At 39.6% G+C, this 23,358-nt stretch overlaps 4 protein-coding genes across 4 annotated transcripts; 3 read left to right on the top strand and 1 right to left on the bottom strand.

Annotated features, from left to right (window-relative positions):
* Positions 1-252: 252 nt before the first annotated feature.
* On the top strand, positions 253-1,868 carry LOC135167957 (uncharacterized). Its single transcript, XM_064131695.1, has 5 exons — positions 253-465; positions 562-994; positions 1,075-1,095; positions 1,139-1,312; positions 1,381-1,868. The coding sequence occupies exons 1-5, from the start codon at positions 340-342 to the stop codon at positions 1,731-1,733; spliced, it is 1,107 nt and encodes a 368-aa protein (XP_063987765.1). The 5' UTR covers positions 253-339; the 3' UTR covers positions 1,734-1,868.
* Positions 1,782-3,992, top strand: LOC135167956 (cilia- and flagella-associated protein 69-like). The gene is made up of 4 exons (XM_064131694.1): positions 1,782-2,097; positions 2,252-3,402; positions 3,491-3,646; positions 3,866-3,992. Exons 1-3 carry the CDS (start codon positions 1,782-1,784, stop codon positions 3,620-3,622), a joined length of 1,599 nt encoding a protein of 532 aa, XP_063987764.1. The 3' UTR covers positions 3,623-3,646; positions 3,866-3,992.
* Positions 3,993-4,006: 14 nt separating this feature from the next.
* Positions 4,007-21,742, top strand: LOC135167814 (plexin domain-containing protein 2). The gene is made up of 7 exons (XM_064131384.1): positions 4,007-4,548; positions 17,314-17,666; positions 17,827-18,355; positions 18,704-18,913; positions 19,114-19,503; positions 19,620-19,765; positions 20,086-21,742. The coding sequence occupies exons 1-7, from the start codon at positions 4,458-4,460 to the stop codon at positions 20,152-20,154; spliced, it is 1,788 nt and encodes a 595-aa protein (XP_063987454.1). The 5' UTR covers positions 4,007-4,457; the 3' UTR covers positions 20,155-21,742.
* A 41-nt stretch (positions 21,743-21,783) lies between these two features.
* Positions 21,784-23,082, bottom strand: LOC135168052 (serine protease 29-like). The gene is made up of 4 exons (XM_064131897.1): positions 22,941-23,082; positions 22,533-22,846; positions 22,182-22,427; positions 21,784-22,055 (listed from the first exon to the last, which is right to left on the bottom strand). Exons 1-4 carry the CDS (start codon positions 22,984-22,986, stop codon positions 21,903-21,905), a joined length of 759 nt encoding a protein of 252 aa, XP_063987967.1. The 5' UTR covers positions 22,987-23,082; the 3' UTR covers positions 21,784-21,902.
* Between the last annotated feature and the right edge of the window lie 276 nt (positions 23,083-23,358).

Genomic DNA, 23,358 nt, shown 5'->3' with positions numbered 1-23,358 from the left:
TGGGGGGGGTGGAGACTTTGTGGAAGGGCAGGGACCTTTTTGGACAATTTTTAGAAGACCCCGAGCTTTTTTTGATTTTTTTGAGGTTTCTAGAACACTCTGAAGGGTAATTATTCATGATTATGGAGGGGTGTACCCTGACCGATAAAGCAAAAGGACTTTTTTACCTTCAGTGTCACCGCGCCGATCTGGAGACAGTTTGGAAAACAGTAAAGGACCTCCAGGGGATCTTTTGGGGTTCAGGAGGGCATGCAGGACGTCCGGAGGGATATTTATCGCACTGGTGTTGTTGCCAAGACTCCCAGGAAGAACCTGGAGTCTCTGGAAAACATCCCGAAGATGTGGAGTGGGAAATCGTTGAAGAAATTGAGGGAACTCGTAGGGGATCCCGTGACAGAGGACAGTACACAGTGGATTGATAAGCTCCTACACGAGTTCCTAGATGAAGTTGGGAGTCGGGGATACGTATCCTTCGAATTAAAAATATCCCCAGGGAATTTCAGGGGCAGCAAATAATTATTTGAGGAAGTTATAAAAAAAAGTCTTTAACTTCACGAGTAGAAACTCAAAGACCTGCCTGACATCGTGGCAGTCCTGGAGTTCCTCGCGTGGAAGACGAGGGAAATTCCCGAGTACCAGGAGCCCCTGCTGATGATATTAGACGCCATCCGTCGTCCTCCGGAGGTGGAGAAGCCCTCGGAGAACCTCACGAGCTCTGAAGTCCTTCAGCATTACTTCACGCATCTGGGGTGTTTATTAATTCTCCTGCCGAGACAGGAGGAGATTGTAAAACTCCTTGCCTCTCTTCACGGGCTGTTAACTCGCCCAAAGCACCCGGACGTAGCCACAATTAAATTAGAATATTTGCTGGAGGCTGTGGAGAACTCCAGTCTTCCAGGGATTCTCTGCAGATTAATTGATAATTGTCCTACAGAAGTATTGAAGGACCTTCTGGAAGTTATTTGTCATTTAGCGATGACATCAGAAATCTTTTGTGAGCCCGGACGATTTAATTAATAATTTACTATTAATTGAAAAAGTAGTAATAGGAAAAATAATTTATTTGATCCATAGATCGTTTGTTAAATAACGACTGTTAGTTTCTGACCTTTAAATGTTCATTGACACCGTGTTATAGGCCATGAAATGCTGAGAGAAAATATTCTAAGTTGCCTCCTACCAAAATTAGAATATTTATTCAAAAACTTTCACGAAAAAAATGAAAAAGATGAAGTCATCCTGATAACGCGAGTCCTCTGGGCATTGATGCGATCGATGCAACCCTCGGAGGACTTCCCCCGAGGTCTACGAAGTCTATCGCCCCCAAATTCTGATACCACGAGGCACGTTAATCCTTTTATTAACGGAATAAATTTCAAGCACGAAAAAATCCCGGTTATTTAATTAATTGCAGTTCCCTGAAGAATGTCTTTACCACAAGTGTTAGAGCGTCTTCTTCAAATTCTAATCTGAAGAAGATCCGAAACGATCTAGCGATGATAATCCTCGCTGGAGCGGTAGCAATGCCCTCCTGGAATCTCGTCAGTTCTGGATTAGCAACTGAAGTCATAATTCCACTAAAATCGTTACAAATCCCTGCGACTCAAGAAGATCTGTTCTTCGTGAAGATTCTCCTAGCCATCTCCTGCCACCTCGTCACCTCGCACTTTTGCGTTTCCGTAATTTCATTTCGCACTCATTATGTTTTCCTTATACTTCTCCCACGGAGATGACTCCCTGAATTCCATGGAAGTGAACTAGTACCAAATTTCCCACAGATGATGAAAGAGAACGAAGTGATTTCCGGAATTTTGCGACTGCTACCCATCGACGAGGAGCAAAAAAATTTCGACTCCTCTCATTTGATTTCATACGTGATGAGGACGTTGTCAAGACTTGTACCTGCTCTCTGGGAAGATTTTATCAAATTCCAAGGCCCAGAGAAGCTCTTAAAAATTTTGGAGTGGGGCCTGACGATGAATTTGACCTCTCTGATTGTTACTGAGTCCCTCAGGACTATATCTTCCATAATAGCTCTGCAGAACAGCCCTTTAATGACTCGATTCAAGACTGTGGGGATCATTAGTCTCTTCTTTAGTAAGTAATTATTGTGGAGAAATGTTTTTCAGAAAGATCTGAAGGGTCCGCAGAACAAATGAGTAACAATCATGAGAAAATTATTAACAGTTAATGAATTAACTGTTCCTTCTATTAATTAACTCTGAAATAAGAATCCTCTCCTTCTTTCCAGACTTCATCACCAAAATATCACATCTCCCCGAGCTGCCCCTCCAAACCCAGACAACTCTCACCCTCCTCCTAACACCCCTCGACCTCCTCCTCCAAGCCGACCCTTCCCCCTTATCCACCTCACCGCCCAACTCCCTAAAAATTATCGAAAGCCTCTTGCATCGATTTTCCCATACCCAGGACTTCATCATCGACGACAAACTACTCATCTCCCTGGGCTCCTACACCTGGACCAGTCTCATGTCCTCACCACCGACTCTCACCCGATTCATAGAGCTCGGAGGGACGTATCTGATCCTCGACTGCCTGGAGAAGTCCCCCTGTCTCCCCCAGGTCGTTTTCCTGGGAATTTTATCAGACATGTGCCTGGACCCCCACTGCATTCCCCACCTCTGCACCTGGAGAGGGCTCGACAAGTCCCGCGGACTCCTGTCTCTGCTCTCCAGGATCTGGAGGGACGAGGAGCGGCGAATCGGCGTCAGAAGGACCCCCGATGGCCGCATTCAGGATATCGAGCTGCCCCTGATGGGGAGAGCCCAGTGGAGGAACTCGTTCTATACGAAAACCATCGAGAGCTACTCCCCGACGATGGAGTCATGGCTGGGATCAGCCAGACCGAAAATCTACAGCATCAGGAAGCAGCTCCTGGAGAATTCCGAAGTCTACGAGAGGACGAGGGATCGGTACAAGATTTTAACCGATGATCTGCACCCGGAGGACGCGATAACTCTCTGCATCGTCGATCAGTTCTTCAGGTTCTCTCGGGGGCAGGTGTGGGGGGAGGTGCTTCGGTATCTGAAGGAGAGAGGGGTGAATCCCCTGGGATCCGATGGAGAGATGATCCTGGTGGTGTGCCAGAGGCACCGAGAGTGCGGACTGTATGTCAGGGACTGCCAGGACAGGCTCCTCTCGGAGGAGATGCTGAAGGAGCGACGTAAGGAGGTGGTGGACATCATGAGGATCAGGGATGCCAGGCTGACTGATGCTCTGGAGGCTGCTAGGGGTATGGATTTGGTCAGGAGGACTGCGGATAGGGGGTACAGGATGCGGAGGAGGAATCAACAGAAGGTGGAGGTCGATGGGGGATTGAAATTCCCTGGAGAGGCCCTGGGGAAGTGCCACAGGACGTACCCTGAGGGGTGGAATGTAACTGTGAGTGTTCTATGGGGGGAAAAAGCTTTTTTGAGACTCGGTAAATTGGGTCTCCCCTGAATTAATAATTTTTAATTAATTTTTACAGGTGATTTTGAACCAAACACACACGATAAACGCAGCCCCCAACTTCCAATGTGACGATAAAATTGAAAGCGTGTCACCAGGTAGTTCGACGCCGCCAATTTCCTACGATTTTCCCGAAGACTGGGATTATTAATGAGAAATCAATCATCATCAGAGGGTGAGTTGATAATTAATCATGATTATAAACGTAACATATCTCCTTTAAAGTAAAATATTGAAAAATCTATTCGTGGGTCTGCTGGAGCAGAAAGGGCCCGGATCCCTGATTGCCAAATGATCTGACGTGACTTCATTAAGGAATTAATTACATACCTGCTAATTAAACACCCGTGTAACGATAAGTCTTAAGTAAATATAAAATTTTCTTCCTTACCAGGCTCACAGCCGCCAGGTGGTGCCACCTCCCCCTTTTTTCAGAAACGTCTCAAGATGGCGGACTCGTGTAACGGATTCCCTTCTCTTTCTCCCCGAACACAAGAGTTTCTCATATTCTCTCTTGTCGGCAGTTCGTACCACAATGTCGTACGACCAACAACCCGGAGGCCTTGCAGTACCGGTTTAAATTCTCCGCTGACGAGTTCCCCACAAGTTAACCATCGCATTTTTCCCCAGTGTTACCAGATAACCAGCCGTTGAAACCGTCCCCTACCCCCGTTTGTCCCCCAAAAAGTCCGGGACGAGTCGAATAAATTTTCCATAATCAAAAAGTGTTGTTTGAAAGAGTTGAGAGAAAAAAAAATAGAGTGCTTGAGGGGGAGGAGCGACCTCGAGGGACGGCTAGCTTGAAGGACGTCGGCTCCTTCGGGGAATCAAAACAAAAAAAAAATTTTTTTGTTGAGAAAAGAAGATTTCGCCGAGGGATCGAACAGTCTGTGGAGTCGACGGGGAGAAAAGGATTAATTCCGTCTGAGTTGATTTGCTGGCGATTGGCGAGAACAGTCTGTTGATCAGTTTTGAAAGGGAAAAATATGGCGTGTGAACAGTGGTGTTTCTCGGTCCGTGGGTGTATCGTTGGATTCACATTGTGCCTTGTTGTTGGATCAAGTCTCGGAGCTTCAGGTGAGTCTTTAATGTCCACATTTTCATACGGCGATGAGGAAAAAAATACGTCTCCTGACGGGGGAGTGAGGGGCCTGGGGGTTGCCTGGGAGAAGGGAAATGTGTCTGATATGTACACCCGCACCCGTATCATAGCTGTTGTTGAATTGTTCAATTTGTTTTTAGTTCTCGGGGCCTTTTTGTCGCCAGGGCTGGGGGCATTGGAGATCACTCATTGCGTCTGATGAGATCGCTGACTCCGGGGGGTAATTTTGACTTCCGGGTGTTATTTTACTCCAGCAGGGGGTTCAGGTCTTTCGATAATTATTTCAGTGGTTCAGACGATTTATTTTTGAGGGAAAAATTGAAGGTTGAGGAGTAACGGAGTTGAGACTTGGGGAATACTTGGTGAGGATAACGGAATTCCTGTGTTTATATGAATTCTTAGAATGACGATTTCATCTGTCATTAGAAGTTCCATTTGTGAAAGTAATATTCAGCTAACAATGTGATGATCGAGTCGATAAAACAGTTTGCTGATGAAAATTGATATTTGTGACAGAAAATAATTCTAACTCTTGGAAAATGTTTTAATACTGTTTTGTAATATTTATAAGTTGAATATTTTTCTTTTATGGTTAACTTTTTAGTCGATGTGATGACTCAAATGGAATCCTGGTAGAATCACGACAGACTCTCTTAATTCTTCGATTATTGCAAATGACTTTCGAGGCATTATGTACATCTATACATGTGTAGTTCACAAATCGATGGACAACAAATGTTACGACTGCCTTGCGCAGTATTATTTATAACTCATGCTTGAGTTCGAGAACGGAGAAACACCTGTTTCGCCACGTCTTCGTGTTTGAATAATCTGTTTTCGAGAATTGGAACGAGAATCGAGAGGGAGAATTATGATTTATATGGGCATTTGTATCGAGGTCCAATGGAATCGTATTAAAGTCGAATCTACGTGAGAAAATGGAGAGGACACTGTCAGTTTTGGACAGCTATATAGATAGATTTGTGACGCATGTGGGGAAAATAGACCTCAATTTTTTGAGTTCAATGTCTACCTCGCGAACAGAAATCAGAAAAATAGGGAACTGACGGTTCCATCATCGATTACGAAATTCAATTAGGAATTGAATCCTTAATTTCCAATAAAAACATTTTCAGATAATTTAGAAGTCACTTTCAAAATTATAAAATTCTTCAGACCGAGTAGTTCCTAAATTCCTGTGTTTATTTTTATTTTTAAACAAATATCTCAGTCTGCGGTCACTAAAAATTCTACATGTTCTGCTTAACACTTCCCTAAAGTCTCCATAAAATTCACTTGATAAATTCCCCTCGACCTCTGATAATTTTTACATTCACATTCCAACGATTTCATAAATATCTGGGAAACAAAGAGGCCCCCAAAATTTATTTGGCTGTCCCAGAAACCCCTTCCAAGATAATCCGAAGGAATCTCCACCCCAAAAATAATTCCCATAAAGTAAAATATATTTTCATAAAAACTTTCACTCACGAAAAATCCCGAGCCCCTCTTTCCCCCCTTCCTTTAAATACCTGGCGCCTGGGTCTTATCAACCTGTCAGGTTACGTTGTTAAATTAAAAAAAAAAATCCCAAAGACCTTCTACGGTCCGGTTCTCTCAGCTCTCCGAGCGTTTAACGACTGTGTTACGGAAAATGGGTCGATCAGGCGTGTTTTAACCCGTCCAGTAAGAATTCACTTTTTGCCATTTTTTTTTGTTTATTTTCGTTCTCATATCGATTCCAGTTGCACTCCATCTACTTGAATAATCGCGTGTCAGTGCCAGGGAGGAGGACGAGGGGCCAGAATTTTATTAAAGGGGCCTCAGGTAATGAAAAATCCCGGACCGATCGTCACTGGCGCTGAAGGACTCATTCCTACTGTACCTGAATTTGCATAGTCAATAGTCATGTTGATTCTACTCACGAGTCCCGGTGGCCTCCGATGTAAAACAATGAGAGAAAATAATCATTACTAATCGCGGCTGTTTCTTCCACGGTCTCCGGGGTAATATTCTCGGGAGATTGAGGTGATTAAGGGGGTGGAAATTGTTTCGTGAGGGCTGTACTAGGGGTTTATCGATTTTCCGCTATCAGGAGAATGTGGAACTGGAGAAAACAGGACACGTCGATTTTTACGGGCTGTTGGGGCTTTGGATGGGGTGGAACGAATATTTTATTTTATTGACGTTCGGTATTTTCACCCCATCGCCCGTAGGGAGAGAGAAATGGGAGGTTGGATGCGGGAAAAAATTTTAGTTCAATGGATATGACTTTATACAGACGAAAAAAAAATATTTCAATGTAAAAACCACTGGGTATTGTGCAATAATTTTTTTTACAATACTAAAGTGTTTTTTATTGTTTTTTTTTTCAATTCTGTGGTCACATATTTCGGTAACTTTCAAACGATCTTGAAATCAATTGAATCGTTGAGTTTTCTGGGTAATTATGGTCTCAATTGTCTTGATAGTAATGTCACTCGATCGTAAAAATGTCTGGTAATGAGAATATGGTATAAGACACGGTATATGAAAGAGGTCAGCCGGCATTTTTTTTTCCTGAGGTCATTCATTTCTGAGATATGTTATTACAGAATTATGTCGTGAAACCGTAACAAGGGAATTATTCACACCAGGTTAAATATTCATTTATCTTGATAATGAGTGACTGGGAGGAAATGTCGAGAACCATATTTGCTAAAATTATTATTAGCTGAAAAAAGATGCTCCGACATTTTCCCATGAAATTACTCACTTCCCACTTGAATGGCAATTGACAATAAGATTAAATTCACTTGATTACATTTGTACTATTTAAATTCCGGAATTTACTATCCGAGGAATAACGTTGGAATTTAGAATAGTTTTATTTGTTCATTGAGCAGATAATTTTTTTCCTGTCGATTGTGTCGTTGAACTGAATGAAAAAACATTACGTAATTACAAAAAAAGTAAATGAACATGAAATTACAGATAATTTTTTCCTTATGCAGTAGAACATTATGAATAATTGCTGTTGATTCCCTAGTCAAATTGAGGAAATTATTTTTTAATTCGTGACGGGGAAATAATTTTAAAAATTCTAGAATAATATTTTTCTGGAAATTCATGAGAATTTATATTTATCTAGGGTGTTATTGAAGGGTTTCCCCCATCTGGCCACCGGATGTTCTTGCCAACACTTTATTTAAAGTAGGATAAATAGCCTTCAGCTCAGTCGTCGAACGTAACAGGAAAAAATAAATTTTAAACTGCCAAAAGAATAATTACACATCACTGACAAATTTATTGGGTAATTCCCCGCATTCACAAATTAATTATTTTTGCAAAAACATAATTAAATATATCCAATTCCCTTTTTAGATAAAAATCCATACGTTTTTTTTAGACCCCAACTCACTCCTAAAAATTACGTAATTTTTCGAGTGTTACTCCCCATGTGTCAGCGTTGTCACTCCCTCCAGAACTATCTGGATGACATGAAGCCATTGTACCACAAATTATACTCAATTAGTGACATCATTCGTATTCAACAGTCCCATTGTTTCTTCGAATTGCATTTTCCCTCTCCCGACCAGCGAATCGATGATGCAAAATTTTATTTAATTCATTCTCTCGAGGGGATGACTTGATACCTCGGAATTACAAGGTTGAGAGGTGGAGAGATTGAAAGTGCATTCCAATTTATCCACAGAGCGAGCATTTATTGCTATTCCGGAGACAAAGAGACCTACCTGAGACAATAAATAATCCCCTTAATTGTGGGATTATCTCGACCACAGATACGAACAAAAAAAAATCGTATAAATAAATTATCGATTGACGCTTTCGTTCCCTGGAAATCTCAATAATGATGTTCACAACGCAGAACTCGGATTTTGAAATAGACGAAAAAAAATAAAAATAAAATTATTCCCCCGTAAAGTCTTAGATGTGCTCTTCAAACCCACAATGTACGAGTGGTCAGGGCGAGGCCAGGCAACTGCTGGCGATGCGGTTAATACCCAGCGGTGGATGATGCCTCTGCATATATATCCGTACATCTTCAGCATGTATAGAGCCCCAATGTATATCCTCACCGTGGGTTTTAATACAGCCGTCCGTGAAACAGTCACGTTTGAAATTTTCTGCCAGCAGTCTCCGTCGACTAGAGTGCAACGAACCCCGCCAATTTCGCGCTTTTCCGTGCGTCACGAACGACCCGTTTTAGAAACAAGACATCACATGTTATATATATATATATATATTATTATTATTTTTATTAGGCTTGTGGCCCTTCCGAGGGGGACTAGGCTCGAGTCGTTTCACTCTCCATTTGGTGATTGTCGCTCGCGTTGTTTTAATTCAATGGAATGGGTTGAGAGCAACCACTTGACCCGATGACCCTATTGTTGGGGTTTTACTGCTAATGGAGGCTTGAATGTCAAGACAACCGGGTCTGCAATCGATTATTTTGTCTTGATGGAGGCAGTTGTTAACGACTGTGTATCGCTAGGGGATTGATTGAGGGAATCATTGAAATTAATTTTTTTTTCTTTTTTTTTTGCAGAGAAATATTTTTTTAATTGAAAAAAGTTTGAAGTCTTGGGAATGACTTGGCACGTGAGACTTGACAAATTAATTATCGCCGCTGGTTCAATCTAGATAATGCAAACGATGCGATAACTGTAATTATGACGTACGTTTATGTCCTGTCTCATGGCTTGGAACTGGATTATTTGAAAAATTAAATTAAGGGAAGATTTGGATTTGAAAAGGAAAAAAAAATTGTGTGGTAATATTGAAGAACTTGAAAATAGCTGTTGGGAACACCTGATAATTATTCAAACGGGGGGTCATTAGTGAGATAGATAATATCGTAATCACCTCGATGGTCTAGAAGTCGAGCCATTTCCCCCTCTCCCCTCTAAAAAATATATATATTTATGATCAAGCTCGATAAACTTGTTCCCTCGATTTACAAAATATTTATCATCACTTGATAATGAATCTGCCCAGTCATTAAGACGATAATTCACTGTTGGAAAAATTAATCGCTTTAGATTCGATTGAAGCTCTAATCTAAGCTCATTTTGAAGCTCTAATCAGTACCTTGACAATGAAATCAAATTTTTCTTTTTTGACTCTGCCGATGATTTGATTTTCACTTCGAAAGTTCGAGGGCGCATAAGCTCGGTCTCTCCAGGCCTCGGAAATTGATCCTATTCTTTATACGGAGATGCACATTCACGTTGACCGAAGGTCAGGGCCAGCAGGCAATGACCGCAGCAATCGTGCACACCCAGAAAAGACAGGGTAAAAAAAATAGTAAAAATGAAGAATTAGAAGGGAAAGGTTGGATGATCGTGGAGCGTGTCGAATTCGCGTTGGCCACCGACGCGGATCGTTCCAGACTTTTGCTCACTGGCTTGCGCCACTCTGCACCAGCACACGTTAAAACGACAATATGCGTCCGGTGATTGTTCCAGCTCCAGGGTAAAAGTAAAAAAAAAATGAGCAATTAGAAGTGGAAAAAAAATTTATTTCAGTTCGCTCGTGTCGCCGGTCGTTTCACTGCTCAAGAAATCGGATGAGGAAATTATTTACCGTTTCCCAGATCATAATCCGCATTATCTGTTGTCATGGTGAGACGATTAATCACGTGCTCCAGACGTTGGTCAGTATGAAAATTAAATAAAAGAACAAAACGGAGATATTTACGTTTCAATGAATATATTATCCATTGTCTTCAATTTTCGTGTCAATTAAATTTCTCGGGACTTGAAAAAAAAAATATTTTGTGATTGATCATTGCAACGAAACCCAACTCTCGGTTTCTCCGGTGGATGACGATTTATTACTTTCTTGGAACACACCCCGTGTGCAATTTCACACACATGCTCGACGCATGTTCGTTAATTTCAACGTCCCCTGAGGCCCCCGGGTTCTTATTTTCATCAGCTCGTCTTAGCAGGAGAAGAATGACAAACGTAATTGCGGAGGAATAAATTTTTGGCGCATGTAACACGTGCTGGTGAGGAGGTACGATGATACAGGAAGTCACTGTCAATGGCCGAGTATGCGAACAACAATGCGAATCCCTTCACTCGTTGGTTGGAAATTATTTCGTTCAGTTGTTTATATTTTTTATCCCGATCATTTTGCATTTACGGGTCTCTATTCATCTTTTTTATTAATTTTACCTTTCGATTCCGCGGAAAATGCCAACGATAGAGTCGGTAAAATACTTTCTTTCCAAGAAAAATATCAGAAAATTGGTATTTATTAATATAAAAAATTACTGATCTCCTGGATTTTTATTTAAATGAGCACTGAAATTTTCTATCATTTGTCAGTGGCAAATGTGCCTTTGTTCAGTCTCACTAGACATTTTGTAACTGTCTAGAGAGCGAAGGGTCGTAAGGGAATGAGCGCACGGCCATTAGAAAGCAGAGAAATTTCCTGGATTGAAATAACAATCCATTGCGCTCTATTAGCACTGGAGAAACGAGAAACAATTCCGCGAGCCGTCCACTTCCCACGACAATTATGGAATTCATATATTAATTACGAAATCAAGATGCGTTTTCCCGATCCCCCAATTAAATAACTCAATTACAATTACAATTTAATCTGAAATTCCCAGCGGAATTCAGACTTCACCGAGTTCATATTAATAAAACCTCTTGATCTGCAAACATCACAATTAATTCACCGATTGTGCAATTGTTTACTCGAGAATTTATCCAATATTTAATTATCACGTAATCTGAGAAGACTCGGGATGTAATGCCACATGGCGACATACGGGATAGAGTCAGCTGTGAGTACATGCTGAACATCGTGGAGAACAAAGCAGCCGGTACTGGCAGGAGATAGTGGTGGTGTCGTCGTTGACTGGGTTATTGTTCTTGTTTTCACAGCTGTGGGGTTCCTCGGTCCTCTATCCGCCTCTCAATGTCTACGATCCTTTCCAGTCATTTTTCGAGGGGAAATCCAGACGAAAAATATTTTTTCCAAGTTCCAGAACGATTTTGGAATTTAAATAAATTTTCTGTTCCCCACGAAAGTCTCCAGGATTTTTTTTTCTGCGGGTTAACGATTTTTCCTGTTCGAGGATATAATGACAGGACGAATTACAAAAGGTGACATTAAAAATACAGGAAATTTCTGTCTACAGAATTTTTTATCTTAAATACTTGAGGAAAAACGAAAGAGGATAATTTAATCTGCTAATTTTCATTCAATTTAATTACAAAGAAATCGGTAGATGAAATTTACGATCGTAATCAGCTCCCTGATAATGATTCTCCCCACAATCGTGTTGCTGGTTGCAATGAATAATTATTTATCTGACAATATTTTTCAACACGAAAAATTTGCAAAACGTGTTTAATCTCGTTTTCTCAATCTCCACTTTTCATTGCGTTATTTCTCGATTTTTATCCCCGAATGATGGACGTTATCTCCTCTAACGGATTACATTATCTCTGAGAAGATCCGTCAGGTCGTTGAGTTTATAATAGAATTTTTTAATCCCAGTGAATCCAAGGCTCAATGCATTTTTTTTTCTCCACATTTTTTTAAGTTCAACGATGTTACACTATCACGACCGGTTGGAACTCGTTGAACCAGTCCTTCTTGCTTCAAACCACGAGTCTGAATATGGATGGTGAATAAAAAAACAGACGCCAGTGTGTTCATCATCGAGTTTAACCAGAAATTACTTGGAATATTAAATTTTAATCAGTGAATTTGTAATTTTACGTTTTATTGATTGTCCACAACAGCTCTCATCGGGAAATGTTAACTCACTTTATCTAATTCTCTTCATTGTTGCAATTGTTCATTACAAAACGTTGGGTAATAAATATTTTTTAATGCATTGGAATTTATTCGCAGTTTTTTCCGATTTATTCAAATGTTTTTTCGCAACTCGAACGCTGAAGACATTTTTCTCGATCAAGTCGGCGATTCCACCTCATCGAATGAGTTTTTCCTCGCTGTCTTCAACAAATTATAAAATATCCAATTGACGATGGAATGACAGACAATTCGATGACGTCTCTGATGATCTGGTGAGGGCTCCTCGGAGGTGCGCATCAAAGACTCATTAAATGTACAAACAAGATAACTGCGCGGAGTATAGTGTCTCTTCTGTCCTTTTTTTTTTCAGAAAAACGTCCTTGTGTTTATGTAAGCGGCAATGTGTTCTGGGATTACGCAAAGGCTGTACAATATAATCGCAGTCGTGTGGAATTTATTCCCGTCTGTCGAAGGAAACGTACGATCTTTAAATGAGGTCTGATATTATTTGTCTCCTTTGGATAAATTCCTCGTTACTTTGTTGTCATTGTTGTCGCTGAGGTGGTGAGAGATATTATATTCAATGGTACAAGACAGCTGTATTAATTCGCATATTGAATTTCAAGTTCAATGACGAAACGATTAGTCGCAGTCTCGGATTCGTGAGGATTTAATTACATCCGAGCGCTCGTGTGGGGATTTTAGGATTAACAACACGATTGTACGTCAAAATATTTGGAGAATCATGGGAAATGAAAGGGAAGTAATTTACATGATCCGCAGAGAGAGAAATATTTTTTTTAATTACGAAATTTGATAGAATTTTTTAAATCCTCAGAATGGATTTTATAAAAAGTTTTTCATCGATCGTTTGAGTAAATGTTTCCATCATTTTACGTAAATTTTCATTGCAAAAATAATTTTCGCAGTTCTAAACGTTAATTAAGACGGTTAGGGACTTGTTCACGTGAAACGCATTCGATTTATCGAGTGATATTCGATCCAAACGAACGATTTTCCTCTCTATTTTTTTATCTACGGAAATCTGGGAAATTGAGAATGGCTTGCGGTTGACTTTCAAACGAATTATTTCTCGCCGTGATCGTGAGTAGGTCGAGAGCTCAGGTGTTTTTTCCGTCTTCTCTTTTTTTTTTTTCTCAACAATTTTCTTGAGTTGTGGCACGACTCAGTGTCTCAGAGATCTCACCGATTCAAGCGTGACAATGACTCGTCTCGCCCATTCCCAGGGGTGGCGGTGGGGAGCCAATGGGAGAACCGATAACACTATTTTTTTATTCTTTATCTCTTCCAGCGGTTGAAAATCAAAGTTTTCACGATGTATTGCAACTTTCATTTCCGCAACGTCATCATGTAACTTTACTTTTACCTGTGTATATGCGAGACTCATTATTACTGTTGCTGTGTACGTAGATGTGTATCGGATTTTATTTCAATTTCGTGGATGAAAATCCCTCCAGATTTTCGTAAATCTGGAATTTTGATGAACCGACAGAACTTGAGACTGACTTGACATAATGAAAATGGTCATAAAGTGATTAAATTAAATAATTAGGAATTCCTGAGGACTTCTCGTTACTGTAATGGAGTTGTAAATGTCCTTTCATTGAAAATATTTTTTTTCTGGTAATTTTTATTAAATTTTTAACTCCCCAGCTCCTCAAACAGTTAAAAACCCTTTCCCCCCGAATTTATGAAGAGGTCATGTTCACCAAGAACAGAGTCCGCTTTGTATCCCCCTTCGGGGGAGTGAAAAAAGGTTAAAGACATCCTCGAAGCCAAGAACCCTCTACAATTTACGTTCTGACATTAACTGTCGGATGTTTCACACTCGCCAATTCCCCTCATAAATAAAGGCTCAAGTTGTGGGATGTTAAAAGGCTCACTTGCCAAACCAATTGGTATCGGCATTTCCCATCGCAAATTCTCGATCTGTTGAGGGACTCTGCGATTCCGATGGCAGAACTACAACCAAAAATGATCTATTTGCGTCATTTTACGACTTCCACTGGGAAATATATTTTTCGCTCGACGACAGCATAAAAAAAATAGTTAATGGCAAAACTATCCAGCGAGAGAATGAGTTCAAGCTAAAGAACTCCATATGATTGATAATTAATTTTAATTATTTTTTATTTCTCCCCTGAATTATCAGGAATTTTAATAAATCCTTTAAAAAATTTCTCGTTCATCTCCATAAGAAATTAATAAATAAAAAAAACCTTGAGACATGCAATTGGATCCGGTGGTCTTTTGTCCACTGGGTGTGAAATTTGAGATAAAAAACAGGTCCTCATGTGCAGGTCACGTGTCGTGAGGAATATAGTATAGGAAAATCATTTTCTCGGAATTAAGGGGAATGATTAATGAGGACGGGTGGATGGTGCATTCAGATAAATTTTCTTGCTACGAGAAGATTATTTTTAGGCTCAGCAACTTATCAGCTGAGCAGATTACGAGTCTTTGTTTTTGTTGAAGAAAATGAGAAGGACAAATTTATGATGTGAACTTTATTCTCTTTATGTAATTGAACGATAAGAACTATCAAATGGGAGTTTCGCTCTTCTCATGATCTTCGACTGCTTGTTGTCGACTTCAGGTGACGATTTTTTTATCTTAATGGAATTGTTGTTCAGAATAATTGAATGAAAGGGTAAAACTTATTTTTTTCGATGGTTTATTAAATATTAATACAATTCAATTCAATTATTTTTTTGATTATTTTTTAATTGATTAGTTCTTTCTGTTATTAAGTAATGACAGCTCCAATTCAAATCGTATCATTTTCTTCAATTATTTCCCTCATTATCCCGCCTCCATTTCATAAAAGACATTCGACACCGTAAATACCGTGAAAAATTTTCAAAAAATTACGGAATTCCTACACACCCCCGTTAATTTACTATTCTTCATAAGTCATTCTGAGGAAGTTACGACAGGAAGTGGGTTTTATCTATTCCCAAATGACAGTAGCAACACCTTTTCTTCTCTATGTGAATCCCACTAAGATGTACCGCACAAACCCACACCAGCTTTCACTTCTCAACTCCATTCAAATCGTTTCATGTAAACATGATATCCCCGTTTTTACGATCAAGTGGATGTATTATTGAATGATAAAAGTCCGAGAAATAATTTCCATAAAATTAAATTGACTTTTCCTCGGAATTTTCAATTTTTCTTCAAATAAATCTGCTGAAGAATCGGCCCAGTTTTCCGTGAATATCTCCGAACCTAAGGGGGCTAGGTGATTTTTTGTCATAACCTTTTTTGTAGATTGTTAATTTCTCCACAAAAACTGTCATGTTCAAAATTGGGCTATCTACCTTAGGTCCCGAGATATTTACTAAAATCTGAGCAATTGTTGTATCACAGAAAATTTTAATGCGCAGCAATGGATTAATTATTTCCTCGTTCGATAATTATTTCCGATAATTCTCTTGTATCGATTGTCATGACGACGTTCGTCAACATTTATTAAAGACGATTATACTTCTTCAGGAAAAATAATTATGACAAGCTGGCACTGAATGGCACGAAAGGACGCGCCATATCACACGAGTCGCGAGACAATCAATGTTATTATTAATCGAGAGCTTGATTGATTAAAAAAAAATTTTTAATATCATACTTTGGGTTCGAGGATTGATTTTTATTTTAATTAATTATTATGAAATATCCGGGCAATATTTTATGGCATTTTGAAGAGAATCAAGGCAGAATACGCTGACTGATATTGATACGTCCCTTCCCTCTTGTCTTCAAGTACCTAATCCTCATAGCAGCACTCGACTCGATATACTCTTGAAACATTCGAGATAATGATCGAATGTGAAAAACTCTTCCTTCATTACTTCGCTTCCTCTGGGCTGTAAATCAAGGCGTGACTCAGCGTTAATTATTGAAAACGATTTGAGAATTTTCAGCGGCTAGCGTGCGAGTTGCGAGTTCGATTCCAAATGGTATTGAATTTTTTCATCCGGTTATTAATCGAGTAATCGGTGAGAGAAACGATTTGTTTTTTGAGAAATTAAATTTTCTTCGAGCGGAATAAACTCGCGGATTAATAATTTTCAAGAGCAGAATACCTCAGAGGATTGCCAATGGGGTGATTGGATTTTAAATCATTATTTAATTTTAAAAAATCGTGAATCAATAAATAAAATTAAATAATACACAAATATATAACATATTCAAACAACCTGCGGTCTCAGTATTAACTCTTTAATTTTTTTTTGCGAGCATGAGCGATTTTTCTGTTCACTAAGTGGGCCGTTGCACCCAACGGTGCCTTGTTCGATACTCCTCGAGAGTGAATCGACCACTCGCTGTGCCTCCTCACTTTATTTATACCCTCATGATCGACCACTCGTGATGTTCCTCGTGAAGTAAAATTAAGCAAAAGCAGATGGAGGAAAAAGAACTGGAGAAAATTTTATCTCCAGAAAAATAAGAGGAGAAATTGAAGGCCGGGGTATCGGTAATGAGACTTATTGAATAGCCACCGACGTTCCTGTTCTTCTTTAGAATGAGTTGAGCATTTGCGTGAGCCAAAAGCCATTGAGAAATATCCGCAATGTGTGCAACAGGGAGACCCAGAGGGGATGGGACAATTGTCAGTGATTCGTTTTAAAGTGAGTTTAAAATTATCTCTTCGTACGGGCTCCGGTCTTGTGTGAGATGAATATATTTTCCTGCTCTGGACTGGATTTGTTTGAAAAAATATCTCGTATCGCAAATTGAAACGAATTTTCATTAAACATTTGCTAACAGCCTCTGCTCGACAACTTCAATACCGAACGTTTCGCGTGCTCCTTTCGATTTGTCTCGTTCTCCCTCCCTCCATTGACTCACTTGAGCCAATAAATAAAGCATCATCCCTATTAGAGCCCACAAATTCCTTCATCAATCGATAAACCTCTTCTCAATGTTCACAGATGATTTTTACAATTACAATACCATCGACGAGAGCCAGCGAACCGTCGAGCACGTGCTGTTGGATGGAGATGTGGCCGATGTTTCCAGGCAAAAACGTTACGCTGAACCACCTCAAGCCACCAATCCAACGACAACTTCGCCAATACCACTGGGCCCTATTCATGATCCACCACTGATAAATGTGAAAACCGGTTCAACAGCCAATGTAACATACTCGACAGACAACGCCTCTAATTCAACAACTGCACCAACAATCTCTTCAACTATTGCACCGACCGTGAAACCCGAGCCCGGAAAAAGTGGACAGAATATGACGGCTGCATCAACACCTCCGAGCACCACTAGAGCGCCGGTTAGTTGAAAAAAAAAATTTTATGTGAATGAGAGGGATGGGGGGCATATAAAAATTAATTAGAATAAGTTGGGAATGAATTTAAAAAATTAATTTACATTTGCTCTCGATGAAATATAAAATCGTCCCTTAACTCGACGATTTTTATTGCCTTTCCCAGGTCGTCTGGGCGAATCAGACGAGATGGGCAAATGCAACGCAGGATAAAGGCCCCACTCGAGACGACAACAAAACAACAAAAGTCAACCTGACCCAGACCGAGCCCTCGACAAATTCGTCCGACATAGATGGCATAATGATTGGCAAGTTCAATGATGTAACTAACAAAACCCTCTCTCAGAACAATATAACTAAAAGTGAGGAGGACAATTATCAGTACTACAACAGTACGTTCATCGTGGACGAGAGCATAGGGAGGAGCTTTTGGGTGGATCTCGATAATCATCCGGATAAGCAGATCAACGATCTCCTCAGTGACAGCCATCGTAGGGCAGCCACTGTCAAACTGTCCTTTGATTTTCCATTTTATGGTCATAAAGTTCGTAATATAACAATTGCAACAGGAGGATTCTTGTACACCGGGGAATTTGTGCACAGTTGGCTCGCTGCCACACAGTACATTGCCCCGCTGATGGCGAATTTCGATACACGACTGTCGGGCGATAGTCATGTAAAGTATGCCGACAATGGTAAGTGAATTGTTGGGAATTCCTACGAAAGTGGAGCTGTAATTTCAGCATATTTATCGCTCTGGAATGAAAATTATTAATTGGACGATTTTCCCTTGGGGTTTATTCGTGGGGCAGTTAAATTAAATCAATTTCTTTTGTTTTATAATAAAATTTTCGCTATCTCCCTCTGACTCGGAGATATTGCTCGGAAATCAAAGTAGTTGACAAACCGTTGATAAACGATAATTAAATTCCCCATTGATAATTAAACTGACAAATAACGAATAAATTCCTCGTTTATGCACTGCATTTATCTGTCGATAACAATTAACAACTGACCCCACTAACTATTCATTAATCTCCCAGGGACGGCTTTCACAGTCGAGTGGTCAAAAGTTATTCTACAAGATAAACAAGAGGCTGGCCCATTCACGTTCCAAGTGACCCTCCACAGCAATGGAAATATCGTATTTGTTTACGCAGTGATGCCCCTTTTGGTTGAAGACATTGAGGATAAGGCCCATCCCGTTAAAGTGGGTCTCAGCGACGCCTACATCATGGACAAAACTCACTTCTGTATGTATTTTCATTTAAAAATAGAAGTTGTGGAAAGAAACTTTCGAAATGGAACTAGAACTAGACAGAGAGTAGACTGTATGTGTCGCCGACAGCTGGCGATCGTATTTTAAGATTTATCTAGACTCTTGGACCCTATCCAGGTGCTTAAAGGTGATAGATAAATTTTTTTAGTCATCCACAATTGCTGTCTCTTCCAGATGTCCGGAGAAAAACGATCTACGAGTATCACCGTGTAAACTTCAATCGTCAGGACATACAAAATTGGACAGTTATCTACCTCAAAGCCCTGCCCACGTGTCTGGACATGGACAACTGCATGGACTGCCTGACGAAGGTCCCGAAATTCGAGTGTAAGTGGTGCCCAAATTTGAATCAGTGCAGCACAGGCATCTTCAGGAACAGGCAGGACTGGGTGGAGAAGGACTGTGATATGAAGAGTATTAAGGATGTCGGGAGTTGTCCAGCTAAGAAGAACTTTTCTGATCAGACAGCTAACCATGAGCTGGCCAGGGGCGGCGCCGAGGGAGAATCCTCGGCTAGTGTTGAACCTAATCGACTTTCCAAGGATTATTCTGCTTTGGAACAGAGTGAGTTTTTTTCAGTAGAATGAAAATAAAATTCTCGATGTTAAAATTAAGTCAGACCGCTCTGGAAAACTTTGAGGGTGAATTTATTGTGTGGAGAATCAATTTGATATTTTCAGCTCATGAACACATGAATATGAATCACATGGGAGTCTCCGGAATAATTGGGATTCTCTTGGTCGTCTCACTGATCGCAGGACTGGCAGGCTGGGCCGCCTACGCTTATCGTAATCCTCACAGTGCATCTGGTCAAATGCTAATAAGAGTGAGTAAATCAAATCACCATTTTAAAAAAATATACGAATTTTACGACGATGATAAACCAATGATTAACTTTCTTTATTCCCCTGCCACCGAAGATGAGAGATGTATGTTGTATTCTATCTTTATGATGCGATAATTCTGTCTTAACTGGAAGCAGTCAGATATTGCATGAGCACAGTTGAACTAGTGATTTACCATCACGAATCGTCCCCGTGAATAAAAATGTTGAGGAATTCGAGAAAAGACAAAAAACTTGCTCACGTAATACTTGAATGCCCTGATTAGATAATTTCAATAGTCATAACCCTCTTAATTTTTCAGTACCGTCCAAGTCAGTGGAACTGGCGACGAGGTGAAGCTCGTTACACAGCTGCAACAATTCACATGTGATGAGATAATAACCGATAAAAGTCAATCCTGAAACTGTCGGACCAAATTCTTTCCCCTTTCGCATTTTTTTTCAAAGATGAATTTAAAAACATTTATATTGAGGCTTCAGTGTGAAGCTGATAAGAGTCTATTACTTATAATTTGCCTGCTGCAATGACGCATCACGCCTGAATCGGGGCCTTTCAACCTGAAAATTGGGGAGAGCCGTAAGAAATAAAATTATCTTTTAAACTTTGTCGATGGACCAATTATGTGATATCGCACGACAATGCACTTCTGTAGAAAAATGCTCTCTCCATTTTATCGAAGATTATTTTGAAATAGAAATTTACTGAGAGAATTATCAATTGTAAATTTACAAAAAAAAATATTGTCTAAAAACAAATTGCGTTATGAATTTGTACATAAACAAATCGAAATTGTAACTTCTGATTGTGTATTTAGGAACGAGTGATTCCGTAGAAAAATAGAATGAATTTTTAAACCTGGCATTTTCTTGAAAAAATGTCCTTTTTTATTGCTTCGTTGAAGTCATTCGGCATCCAGACAATTAAACGTTTAAAATTATCTGAAGACATACGAAAAATACATTTGTTCTGTCGCATTTACGGCTAGAATTGTAACTGGAAAAATTCAAGTGCCTTCACAGTCAATTATCCGAGAGAAAAATAAGAGTTGCAGATAGAGGACGATTGATGTAGCAATGATGACCGGACAATTGAGTGATTGTGATTCTTAGCAGGATGTGGTGAATTTTGTTATTGTTTAAGACTATGTGTTTCCTTTTTTTTTAATGTCTAATTAACGAATTCATCGCTGTAATTGTTTTAGATATGTAATTTTCTCTGTCTGCGGTAAACATTGTAATGATTCTAGGGAGACCACAGTGAATTATTTTTGATTGAGAAATGCCAGTTGCGAGAGGAGTCGAGAGAGAGTGAGATAGAGAAAAAAATTACAGAATTTTATCTAGTTTTGGGAGAGTAAAATATTTCATCGAGTTATCAAATTTCTCAATCATGAAAAAATGAAGATATAAACATATCTATTATATTTATGAGTATATATATTTTATGGTGAATTTGCAAACGAGATGTGCACTTTTAAAGGAACACACGGGAGATGAAAAATATATATATGAAAAATTTGTATGATCTGACAGTACTGATCGGTTATAAACTCTATATTTTTTTTTGTGTGTACATAGTAGATTAATTTCGATGATTATTTTTACATAACTCATAAGTGAGATATACAATACTGTCATTAAAGGGTGCCTTCTGGAGGAAATTTCACTTCTGGATTTATTTTTAATTCCAGAGTACGAACGATCAGTGGAATTTTACAAATTACTCGATTGAAGAGATCATGAAGTGTTAATTTCTCTGTTTTACTGTCGTTTAATTGGTATTGAATTATTTTCACAAATCATGTATTTGTTGCACGGTGCAATTTTTGGCAATTGAAAATGTATACATATACCTTGAAAATTTTAAAGTTTATTATGAATTAATTGAATAAGCTTTCTATTATATTTACACTGTACGATTGATTTAATAGTTTGTGATAATAAATATTTCAATTTCAACATGGGTTTTGTGATTGAATGAACAATTGCATTTTGACATATTCTTCGAACATCTCCTGAGCTTTAATTTAGCTTTAACTTGTTACAGTAAGTGAGAATTTTGTTTACATTAATATCTGTCAGAATCCTTTGCCTAGACTGTGAAATGTCGGTTTATTAATTAGAGCACGCCCTTGAGAACGTCAAAAAGGAATGATAAATATGGGTATATCGGCAGAATGATTACTTCAGGTGCAGGCGCAGGGCGTGCTACGCTTCCAACAATAATACCAAATGCCTTACCCTCGGAAACGAATATTCCCCCGATGTCCGTCTGTGAAAAAAGTGGGAAATGCTAAGGAACTAGGGCAGCTTGCGAGGCCCAGACGAGACTTCAGTGTGCTCGTCTGGGTCTGGAAAATCGCGAATAGTTCCCGGAATTATAAATAAATAGCCTCACCAAACTTATGCTCCTCATCCCATATAAATCAATTGCGCAGAAATGATTCAGCAGCACGAGTGCGCCCCGTTGTAGACACTCTAGGGGAGTCAAAGGATTGGCAAAAAAGTGCACCAAATGTCTCGAGGGGTCCATAGGGCCCCACCCAGAACTCCAACCACTTATTTGACAGACGCAACTTGCGGCTTTGTTATTAGCCAGAGAAATCGCATATCGCTCAGAGCCCAGCTGGAGAGCTGCGGACAGCTGAAATTTTTAGGTGATCAATCATATCGTTTTTGATTAATTACGATGCTCTCACTACCTCCCTTCTCTGAGGTCATGTAATTATTTAATTCGTCAACTACTTGCTTTTAACACAGCTATGTTATTGATAGTGTTAACTGACAGATCCTGAACTCCAAAAACAAAGACTGTGAAGTCCGGGTGAATCACTACTCGTTCGACTGTTGAGAAATGTAATCCGACATCATACAAGCCGACTTTTCCGGTACCTATGCTCATTGTATGGAGTGGTATGTCCTTGACACAGATTGCTGCAGTGAGGATATATCTTGGATGGATAATGCCTCCTGTACATCGGAGCACACCGTTGGTCCATATGGATGCAACAAATCCAAAGGCGGATTGCTCTGCGACGTACCCATCGGTTATGCTGCTGACGTCTGGGAATCGCAGGGATATCAAGAGTGAATGGTCATTGACGAGGCTTTTCCAGCAGAATCAGACACATTTATTCGTAGTATAATTGCAACTCACCACGGATGAGCAATGAAATTTGCAGCAGAATAAGGACTAGGAACATTGTGACTCGGATATGGAACGTCTACAGCCACGAAAGAACTTGTGACAGAGCTTGGAGGTGCTGACGACTCCGCCATAGCTTTTATTAGCATGTGTCAGGTCCTGGGTATGTGCAAACATGATAAGCTGGGCCATCAGAATTTTTTAACAGGTTTTTGGCCAATGTAAATATACCACGAGGTAGGTGACGAGATATCTGTGTATGTTTTATTGAAGTATTAAAGATATTTCACCATCTGGAAATAAAATACAAAAATAATTCTTCGGAAATATTTAGAAAAATCAGAAAAATTCATACTTCGAAAATTCATTGTTGACAAACAATGGAGACCATATCTCGATGGAGAACTATTAACCTAAGTGTTCATACATT

Source organism: Diachasmimorpha longicaudata, chromosome 12 (genome assembly GCF_034640455.1).
Source record: "Diachasmimorpha longicaudata isolate KC_UGA_2023 chromosome 12, iyDiaLong2, whole genome shotgun sequence".
Lineage (NCBI taxonomy): Eukaryota > Metazoa > Arthropoda > Insecta > Hymenoptera > Braconidae > Diachasmimorpha > Diachasmimorpha longicaudata.
This window is presented reverse-complemented; position numbering and strand designations above follow the sequence as displayed.